The 11,595-nt window shown below is 27.5% G+C and overlaps 1 protein-coding gene across 4 annotated transcripts in view; it reads left to right on the forward strand.

Moving 5' to 3' along the window:
• LOC106679411 (peptide transporter family 1) overlaps positions 1-11,595 on the forward strand; it is a 104,141-nt gene extending 92,546 nt beyond the window's left edge. For all 4 annotated transcript variants that reach the window (XM_014418558.3, XM_014418556.3, XM_014418559.3 and 1 more), the window contains 9 exons: positions 874-1,038; positions 1,730-1,978; positions 2,063-2,281; positions 2,764-2,876; positions 5,041-5,163; positions 7,017-7,113; positions 7,982-8,110; positions 9,062-9,166; positions 10,471-11,595. In XM_014418558.3, the coding sequence (XP_014274044.1) occupies positions 874-1,038; positions 1,730-1,978; positions 2,063-2,281; positions 2,764-2,876; positions 5,041-5,163; positions 7,017-7,113; positions 7,982-8,110; positions 9,062-9,166; positions 10,471-10,617 (1,347 nt within the window). In that variant the 3' untranslated portion in view covers positions 10,618-11,595. The remainder of the gene's footprint in view (positions 1-873; positions 1,039-1,729; positions 1,979-2,062; positions 2,282-2,763; positions 2,877-5,040; positions 5,164-7,016; positions 7,114-7,981; positions 8,111-9,061; positions 9,167-10,470) is intronic.

Genomic DNA, 11,595 nt, shown 5'->3' on the forward strand with positions numbered 1-11,595 from the left:
CTCTTAACATTTCATATTTTTATCCTTTATTTATATAAAATTCACAGTTGAAATTCCTTTATTCACAGATATGATTCCCTCATATAATTTGATCGCCAAGCCATTTTAAACTTCTGTGAAGTTGGCCCCCCATCCTTGAAAAATTTTAATTTTTTTTTTAGTTCTAGTAGTATCCATAAGAGTTCTCGATTATTTATAGGAATAGTTCTGATGTTTAAAACATCAATAATACCGGTCAAATGCCCGCGCGTAAATTACGTATTTTGTGAAACTTTAACACCGTATATCTATTTTCCTGGCAACATTAGGGATTTATTCAATAAGGATAATTTTTAGAACTCTTGGGGGGGGGCCAACAGAACTCCCAAAAAAACGAGAAAAAAAATTTACCAAAAATTTTTGATCACGAATTTTTCTCCAGCGAAATCGTATAAATTTAAAATTCTTAGAGTTCTAGTAGCCCCTACATAAAATTCAAAGTTCCTAATAAAAGAAAAAAATTATTTATATTTCCAAAACTGAATTGAGTATAGATGGGGAGGTAAAAAAGGAAATAACAAAACAAGCGGCAGTAACAACAACAAATGATTAACGGAAAGTAGACAAAAGTACAAACAAAACAGATGAAATACAAGGAAAATATAGGTGTTTATTTCCCATTATAAGCAAAATGTTCAAGGCTACACTTCTCCTAGGTTAATTAGAGGGAGTAACTTATTGTGGTTTCTGAAAAAATTATTATGATAAATATAGCTCATTATACAACAATTTTTTTTTCAATTTTTGATTAATTCATATTTGTGTTATTATAAAATACAACTAATGTGTTATTTATTTAATTCAGACTACAATTAATAAAATCTTTATTTTTAGCATGCAGTTGCCAATAAAATTGGTTCCAAGGAAAATAAAAAACACTGGCTAGACTATGCTGAAGATAGATACAACTCGAAGTTAATAGCAGATATTAAAGTTCTTCTAAGAATAATATATTTATTCACTCCTACCATTGTATTTTGGGCATTGTATGATCAACAGGTATGTTGTATAATGTGTTATATGCTGTATGTGTGCTAATAATAATATAAAAGTGAACTCTATTTAACTATTTTAGTAAAATTATATGTTATGTTATATTAAATATTAATAAAAGAGTGGTTATGAGTTGTCACTGCCAGTCTGCAATAGCTGTCAAATTATTTAGATTCATAAACTTGGAGAATTGATTAAACTTATTGTATGCAGTCATATGTAAGAAAAATATTTTTTAAATCGTTTGAAGCTATCGGAAAATTGACCAGGATTAGAGGAAGAAAACTATTTGGGATCCAAGAGATACTTCAAAGGAACCAATCTTCAGGTTTTTAAAGCTTTGCACACTAAGTTGTGCTACAGTCTTTCTTCAAATGATTTTATGATATTCTGTAAGGAATATAACACTAAAGAAGGTTGTCTTAATGTGTTTAAAAAGTTTAATTCCAAAAACGTTTATGGGCTTAAGATTATGATATGATAAAAATATCATAGATGATAGCAGCCTCATCAAATCAAATCATTTCCTGAAATGGTACAGACAATTGGCAGAGAAAAAGCTTATAGATAATACCTCATACAGTTATAACTATAAAATATATAAATATAGATATCATGCCATGTTTTAGTAAAATAGTGCATTATATATCACTATTTTTAATTATATAAATTTTTTAAACACTTTAATTATTTTCAGGGCTCCAAATGGACATTTCAAGCTAGTCGAATGAATGGAGATTTAGGTTGGTTCACTATTCAACCAGACCAAATGCAAACCCTCAATTCTGTACTTGTACTTATTTTCATTCCTCTTTTTGAAAGTGTTGTTTATCCAATATTAGCAAAATTACGACTAGTGAGAACATCCCTTCAGAAACTGGTAGTTGGAGGTTTCCTAGCAGCTCTTGCTTTTCTTTTATCTGGTATTCTTGAGCTTCGTATACAGGTAATAAAGTAAACAACAATAAATTATAGACCAATCATTTATTAACACCTCACAGATTTTTCATTTATTTCTTAAATTTTCAAGCAAGAAAATCCAACATTACCAGGAAGTGGGCAGTCAGAACTTGTTCTTTATAACTCACTAAACTGTTCTGCTACAATTAATGGAATTCCAAATGTACCACAGTTGCCAGCTTTAGACTTCCTTGACTTAAATGGAATCTCCTCTGAACCTGCGAATGTGACTTTATCTACAGACTGTGCAGGTTCTTGGTCTGGTACTCTCGAACTTAAAGAAAACAAGGTATCTTCAAATTTTTTATTTCTTTTTTTTGTAAGAAAATTACTTTTTAAATTATTCTGCTAAGAAATAGTATTACTGGGACGTCTCAAGTTGCTTGCTAAATTCAATTCCTTGTTAGTTGAACCAGTCTAAGTTAAAATTATTTGTAATTATAGCCAGGGTATTCTTGACATGGTGAATTAATGTAATTAAAATAAAGATTATGTCAAGGTTACCATATGGTCTGTGTCTGGAAAATTTTCATTTTTTTAGAGATAGAGGTATAACAATTCTGCAGATACTTGGAAATGAGTTATGAGTAATGAATACGAGACTTTTTTTATAATGCTATATAACTCAAATACCATATAACTGGAGGAATTATTTGTAAGAAAATGTTAATTATGTTTTTTATACTTTAATTGAAGCATAGTTTTTGCTTTTAATGATGTTTAAGTAATGAAAGTACAAATCTAAATGCTAATGAAATCTTTCTTTTTTAGGTTTTTTCTTATATGCTTTTAATTGAAAATAACAATCTTTCTTTGACTCAATTAAATATGACAGAAGGAAATAATGAAATGATTAAATCTCAAACTTCTACTCCTAAACTAAAGTAAGTTATTTTTGAAATCCTTTATTACAGAATCTATCATATGGTTAATTTTTATTTATTTCCTTTTCAAATTTACTTTGCCAACAAATCATTGTAACACACCATTTAGATTAATACTAAGGGAACAAATGCCATTACATGGATCCCTTGATGATAGAAGCATAAGAGAAGTGTCAATTACTTCCTTACAAATTGTAGAATAAGAATATCAATGATAATAAGTTGAAATTTTGCTCAGAAATTCAAAATAAAGACGATGGCCAAAATGACTGCTAAAATATCTAAATTCCTTGTAGTAAAACTATACCAACAAAATTAACATCAAATTATAAGTACTTAGTTTATAGAATGGAGCTAATATTTTTGAAAAACCTAATTATGTAAAAAAAATTTATATTCAATTTGGCTTCCAAGATGGGTGTATTACTTAATGTAAGTATTAAGATTTATAAAATTTATAATTCCATAAAAGTGTGTAAATTGATAAAATGATACCTTTCAACTTAGTTTTTAAAATAAAGGAGTGAGATTTTTGGGATATTAAAAAGTATAAGAAGAAATTAAGATCAATTTAAAAAATAGCTTTTTAAGTACTTATGTTAAGTACTCCGAAAATAACAGTCTTACAGAAGAAACACTAAATTATTGTCAAATCATCATCATGTAACTAAAAAGTGTCCTTATAATCCGTAAAGATTTAAAGGAGACTTAGGGAGCCAACAATATTACACACTACAATGCAGCGCCATTGGTTTGGGACATTTCTGTGTATTTCAATTTGTTTCCTACACAAATGGTGATTGCTTGATGTTGTTGTAGACAAGGAAGTTTAGGCATAACCTTAGCAACCTTGTAACTGCAATGGTTCGATTCCAGCCTGGATGGGTTGACTTTTATTATATGGCGGCCTTAAGGACTGAAAACCTGAGCTTTCCACTCTGGTTAGAATTAGGTGGTAAACTATAGGATAAGATCTTCTCCCTCTCCTCCCCCCTATATCTAAGAAATGGCACGGGATTGGTTACAACTCCTCTGCTTGCATTCTTAACTATAGACTTCCTAAGCAACAACACATTATGAGCTCAAATATATCTTCAATTTTCTTCCAGTCATGATCTTTTGGTGATAGTATTACCAGGTATTGTATTAAACTATGATTCCATAGCGTAACTTACAAATTTGCAGTTGCAATTGCTGGTAGAAGAGTCCTTATATTAATGTTAACTGTCCATCATAGTACTGCTTTTTCTTTTTATCCACTGGCTTTTCAGGACATCTAATATTTACTACCTCATCTATACATTCCATATGTCTAACTATATCCAAAATATACTTTCTTTTTTTTAATTTAAATTAACAGCAATACATTTAAAAATTTGAAAGGAAAAACTTTGTGAAACATATTTTTAATAAAAGCTACTTTGATAAAAATAATAAATGGATTTTACTATGGGTCATTCTCAAAATATGATGCTACAATATTGTCATCCTCATTACTATATTATTTTTAATAGAAAATATTTATTTTCAACATAAAAGCATATTATAAACATCTTTAAAAAAAATTTGTTTTTCTTAAAAATCAGAAACATTCTCACTTTTGCACTATTATCAAATCTATTATGAAAATAAAACCCAACATGAAATATAATCTCAATTGTCATAAGCAAATATTATGTTGTACCGAACCTGAATGTAAACAAAGATCATTTGTTTAATAAGAATTAAAATAAAGTAATATAAGCTTATTGCTATTTTATTTGATTAATTTAAGGTTGGAAGAAGTTTAATATCTTCTTTATTAATTTCACAGATATCAGTGCCTGAACTACCTATAAATTAAAATTACACTTGCCGAAGCTATATGGGTCCTAATATTAAATATTGAAAGAAAATTATTTTATTAATTCAGTTGAAAGTTTTAGGAAATTAACAAGGCTAGAAAAACGTAAATCGTTTCTTAATATTCCTTTTTCTCAGTGCTACATACATTTGAGATCTACTGTACTTATATCTTGGGGCAATAGCGTACTCTCCTTTGGGTTTCATTGTAAAAGAACTGACTCTGTAGACAAATAAATAACTAACTCTAGATAAGAACTGACTATTATGTACTTGAACAAATAATTATTTTATTAACTAATGAATAAATTTGTTTTTTTAGGATTCTTTATACTGGTGTTGATCAATTGTCAATATTAGCAAAAACAACAGATAATATAAGGAACTTTACAATTGATTATGGATCTCATCAGTCAAAGCAGATTACAATGCCTCTGTTCGGATGGTAAGATTTTACAATTTAATTTTTTTTCAAATCAAGCTATTAAAACATAGTGTTGATGACACTATTTCACACTGATACTGTTAATTCAAGAACCAGGCTTTTCTACCATTGTAGGTTCTCCACAAGATATTAGAGGATTGATTTATTTTATTGTGTACAGATATGAATTATTTAGATAAAATTTTAAATATTAATAATGTATTATCAATAATGAATTTTATTTGTTCCCTAGATAGATCCCTTTTGTAAGATAGATCATCTTCATTCTTCTCATAACTATTTTTCTTCTTTGTTTCTAATAATTTTATAGTAGAGAGAGGATCCAGCAAATGTCTTCTAGGTATGTTGAAACTGTTTTAGGTGAATCTAGACCTAAATATATTGGACTCCTGTCAATAAAAGAGGCCAATGCTCTCTTGGAATCCCAGAAAAGTAATGAGGAAGTTGAGAAATGCAAAATGTTTTTTTGGCTGAACAAATAAATTGTTTTCTTTTTGAATTTTTATAAAAATTAGAACTAAATTATTTTTTCAATATAGAATCAAAATCTGAGCTCAGTTTTAGCATAAACTAATTTTCTCAATAAAAATCAGAATTGAAGCTTTACTTTCTTGATATGATATTGTTACTTAGCATAAAACCTTTTTTTTTTTTCTATTTTCTTAAAAATTAGGAATAAACTTCTTTTTGGGGTATAAAATCTAGAGCTGACTTCAGTTTTTGGAAAAACTAACATTTCCTCCAAAAAATCATTACATTAAAGGTCTTATTTTAAAATTATATTGCTTTGATGTAGGAAATATTTAGGTAGCAAATCCATTTTTCTGTCTTGACCAGAGCCAATGGTTTAAAAAAAAAAAATTATGCAACACAACTTCCCGATTTTTTTTCTGGAAATCCTACAGAGTATTGGTTCCTAATATTTGCACAAGTCCAATATTTTGAACTCAACTAAAACACTTCATTAATTATAGAAACAAATGAGGACTCTCCTCATAGTAAGCAATATTCTATTTTTAGAATATCTAATAAAGAAAAAATTGCCTGAAAAATTTACCAATTAGCATCATAATAAATATTAATGACATATAATCTCTGATTCAAAATAAAATAAATATCAAATTGAATAATTTAAAAAAATCATTTTGAAGTGTCCATAGAGTTTCCTCCTTGAAAGGTGAGAGTTGATCCTACTACAAACTTATGAGTTCGATTTCGAAACATCTGCTCCAGCTAGAACTTGTTAGGTACAACCAGTACTCCCATTCTTCCTGTACTAATTAAATTACTTATGGGCACTTAGTCCAATGAATAACAAAAACACATTAAAAAATCTGATGTGGTATACACATCACACAATTTTCACTTTCTTTCCTACTTCAAGTAGAAATTACTCTTTTAATATTATTAGAACCTTTCATTAGTAGAGCTTATCTTTTAAGTATTAGTAGAGCCTTTCAGTAAACAGGATGACTTCATTTCTTCTTGATATCCTGTTTACTGTAATTGAAAATATAATTGAAATTACCATTACAATTATTTTCCACTTACTGTAATTTGAAACTAGGAAATGCATTTACAATTTTGATTAATAATATCAACTACTTGATGAACCACTCTAATTGTAATAATTGTCTAAAATTACAATTACAAGTTGAACCATAGTAATCACAATTATAGTAGACTGTAATTGGTAATTTCAATTACTTTTTGCACAACTGTTTGGCTATCTAATATAACAGTGATATCCATATTATTTTAACATTTAACATCCACATAAAGTTAAGATTGGACTCCAACATATTTGGCCATACAAAAAATATTTTTGTATTTATTCTTAAAATTTTTTATAGGTATTCCATTACGGTTAATGGCAAGTTTATAGCAGACATTAAATTAAAACAAGGCGGAATTTATGTTTTAATGTTGGAAGGAAATTTAGACAATATGGTATGTATCAGCTGATGATAATTATGAATCAAATGTATTATACTGAATATTCAACTCAGTGTCCAAGTAAATATAAGAAAATGTCTTGTGACTTTACTAAAATCTAATTGTTAGTATTTGAGAATTGCCATGGGAAAGACAATGTAAACTTTAGAATTTTTTTAGAGGGACAACACATTTTTCAAAAAACACTTATTTCACGTATTTTGTTTTATTATTTTTTATTGAAAAATTTTGTTGCGTGAAGAATCCATTCTGCTGATTGACCTATTTAATTTTTTCCTCACAGCATTAGCCTCATTGCATTCTGTTTTTCATGAATGAACGAAAATTTAATTTTTTTTTTTATTTCCTGTCTTTTCCATCTCAGCACCTCAATAGATTATATCAGGTAATATGTAACAATGTAATATAATATGTAAATATTACATCATTATAACATCATATAATATAATATTTTATGTGGTTTCTATCAGTTATCTTCAATAATTTATTGTTTTGAATATATTTTTTGAAAAAAAAAGAAAATACAAATAATTTTGAATGATTCCTAGTAGAAAAAAAAATCAGGGATAATGGTACACATGGTAACTTACATATAAACATTTTGTAATGATTACAATTATTTCACTTTATTGATTTTGACACTAATAAATATTTTTAGGATATTTTCAGGAACCATTTTTTCCATTATTTTTCTTTCAAAATTAAATATGAAAAACACATATATTTTTTTTACCTTGGCTTTAGTAGTTATAATAAAATATCCTTAATATTATAGTATGTATTGTATTGCTATTTACAGAAATAACAATTAGATAAATTATGTTAGTATGAGTCAGTTCTTTCATTTTTTGAAAATTTTTAGACCAGCAAGCTATTGACAGTTGTAAAACCAAATGGAATGAGTATGTTATGGCAAATTCCTCAATATGTAGTTATAACATCTGCAGAGATAATGTTCTCCATCACAGGCCTCGAGTTTTCATACAGTGAGGTAATACATGTTGATATTTTGTCTTATTACTAAAACAAAATAATAAAATATCCAAATGGAAAATTGTGAATTGAGCACCATTATAAATTAAATAGCCTATATGTTTCTAGATCTATAAATTCTTAGATTACAATTAGATATACTGCTATTATTATATTATAATTGCAAAAATTGATAAAATTACTGTAACTGAATATATCACCTCTTTGTTCTGTTGATGTGACAAAAAAGTTTGTTTTTTTTTATTTCATATTTGAAATATTCCATATATTGTATTGTAGATTAGAGTTACTTTGTGACAACTAATGAACCAATTAAAGTCAAATCAAAACTTTTTTTTTAGTTTCATGTGCCCTGCACATTTATAAAATTAATTTAACTAAATTTATTAAATGCTTGGGTCTTTTGTAAGATTTTTCTTTTATGATTCAAAATGAAAATGAAAATCTGTACTGCTACAATCCATGGAGGATCAAGGGTTCAGTACTTTGTAAGGAAGTACTGTTTCTTGAACACAGGTTGTGCAAGTAATATGTTCAAGATCACACTCAGTCGCAAGATTTTTCCTCAATTAAGGGTACCTACTTTATGTAGGCTGGGTGGATCAGGAAGGCTCCCAAACCCAAAGGGTTGGCTCACAGCTACAGTAACAGAATAAATAATTATCTGCCACAGCTGGATTCAAGCCTGGGTCCTGAAAGTTTAAATCATAGTGCCTTACTCATTGAGCTACCTCGCTCCCTATGATTCACAATAATTATTAAAAATGTGATTTTACCATTTCTAATATATTACAAGAGTAGATAGTACGTTTTTATTTTAAAAAACCAAAAACAGTTTATTCTTACTAGAAGGATGTGGATCCCATTGTCGGATATTTAGATTTATAAAATATATTGAAATTATAAGATATGATTTACTACTCATTTTTTTGTTTAATTATTTTTTCAGAGTCCTGATAGCATGAAATCTGTCATAATGTCTCTTTGGCTATTGACTGACTCATTTGGAAACATCATTGTTTTGATTATTGCTGGATTTAAATTGGCTAATGCGGTAACATTTTTTTTTTTATGCTTAAAGTTAATCTAGTCTGTGAAAAACCTTTTAATATATAAAAATTATTGCTGCTTTGCTTTTTCAGTGGCTTAACTTAAGAAATATATTTGGTTTTATTTTTTATTGGATGTATTCTACAGATAGCACTATAGACTAGGTTTCTTTTTAACAAGTAGGGTAATTCTAGAATAGTCTGAAGTGAGTCCCTAGTATAGAAATAAACCCTAGTCTATGCCACTATCTTTAGAATACATCTAATAAAAAAATAAACAAAACTTTTTTTTTTTAAGTTGTGCCATTATTGAATGAAAGTAGCAATGTACTGATAAAATTCTGAACAAAACTCAGCAAGAAAATAATATAGTGTATCATCGCTAAAGTCGATATCTCATGACTCAAAAAATCAACTATAAATTTTTAATAATTTTAATATATAAAAAAATCAGCTCACGATTCTTCGTAAAGTTTTTTCAGAGGTATGAGATATTGCAGCATAAGCCACGGTATGCTATTTGCTTTTTACTTATTATTTTTTCTTAATTCTTCTAAAACTGTCACAAATCTGTGTTCCAAATTCAGTAATTGATGTAAAAATACCATGAGCAAACCCTTAATCTTCTTTCGTTTCAAATATAACTTTAGTGGTATTCCAGTTTTTACTTTAGTTTCACACTATTTTCATGTTAAATCATTGGCCTTATTACTGAGTTAAACTGGACAAATGATAGAATTTAGCATACCAATAGCAGTAAATAGTATTGAAGTCCATCAATAGAGGTAATGATGTGCTTGAACCTCCTATATTTTTGTCAGTAAAAAAAACAACATAAAAGTTAAGTAATTTATGTTTGATTAATCTGTAAGAAATTGATCTGATGTTTAATAGTAATAAACATTTTAGTTTTTATCATTTACAAATAGCAGTTATGGATTTTAACTTGCTCATATAAACAATTAGATAATAACCAGCACTAATAATCATTTCTATTCTTCTCATCTACAGTAAAATAATTATATGATGCTGACACTTTAATGTAAAAAGGAAATTTTCACAGTTCCAACTCACATAAAATTCACTGAATGTTTATATTTTTTAGGAGAAATATGTGTCAAATTAGACTTGAGCAAAATTGACTTTTCTTCCTGTAATATGTCTATTAGAAAAAAAAAAAAAATTTGTTTGTTCCCTAAAATCTGATATAAAAGAAATATATATATCAAAAACTCTTTTAGAACCAAATTTCCTAAATGCTTGAAATAAATAAATTTAAAACAATTAATATCTGGTTCGAATTTTTCAGGCTTATGAGATGTTCCTCTTTTCTGGATTAATGTCAGTAGTGATGTTGTATTTCATTTATCTTGCTTGCCAATACACTTATGTTGATCGATCTCAAAGAGGAAAAGAAGAGAAGGATGAACCTGTTATTGAACAGACCAGAATATAATCTAGTCCTACATGAAACACTAAGGTAATGCATTTTTTTGGATGAGGTAACGTCTGTAACATCTAGGCTGTAAAAAAGTCCTGTCCGCTAAGATGTGGAATCTTTAAGCCTAGTCTTGTTATTAATATAAGTTAAATAAAGAAATCAAAGTGTGTTGAGAAAAGCAGGGGATAATATTGTAAATATAATTATAAACTAATGTAAATAGTATAAATTTTTAATAATTAGACATTTTTTTTCAGTAATTTACTTTAAATATAAGATGTGATTTTTTGTTTTTGTCACAAATAAGTGTATTAAGATCTAATATTTCTATTAGTATTAGGTAATTTTAAAAGATATTAAATTAAGATTATCCCTCAGGATTCCATTTTTTTTAATAACCTTGTCTTAAAATTCAGTTAACTCGTGACTGAGATTTTTAATTTTTATGGAATGTGTTGTAAACACAAGATTGTTTTAAAAAATAACCATATAATATGTCATGATTTATTAGAAACAGTAGAACTGTATTCATCATTAGTTTTAATTATTTATTAATTGCAGCAAATTAAGACTTGTTGAGAATTTAAACTAATGAAATAAGGGCAGAATAAATTTTTTTATACTTTAATGGAATTTAATATTTAGAATTATCATTATTTCACAATAGTGCAGGCAAATTTTTAACGTCTAGCCTATTGCTGAAGCATAAACTGCTTGAAGATTAGATATTATTAACCCTCTAGCTCATCCAATGGAAAACGTAAAACCTTTACACATGGTCTAAAAGATTCTCATAAAGTTCAAGCTTTTTTGTTTTAAATTTTAGACCCATTTACTATACTAACTGAGTATTACTATTTGTTGCATGGAAAGTAATAAATATATAGTCATGATAAAATTTTTATTAAACTAAATTTAATAATATAAATCTTAGTCATTATTGACAAACTTTCATTGCTTAGCTGCTCAATTGCACCTGCCTATTGCTCAAGT

Source organism: Halyomorpha halys, unplaced genomic scaffold (genome assembly GCF_000696795.3).
Source record: "Halyomorpha halys isolate HHAL.00 unplaced genomic scaffold, Hhal_1.1 Scaffold200.1, whole genome shotgun sequence".
In the NCBI taxonomy this organism is placed as follows: Eukaryota; Metazoa; Arthropoda; class Insecta; order Hemiptera; family Pentatomidae; genus Halyomorpha; species Halyomorpha halys.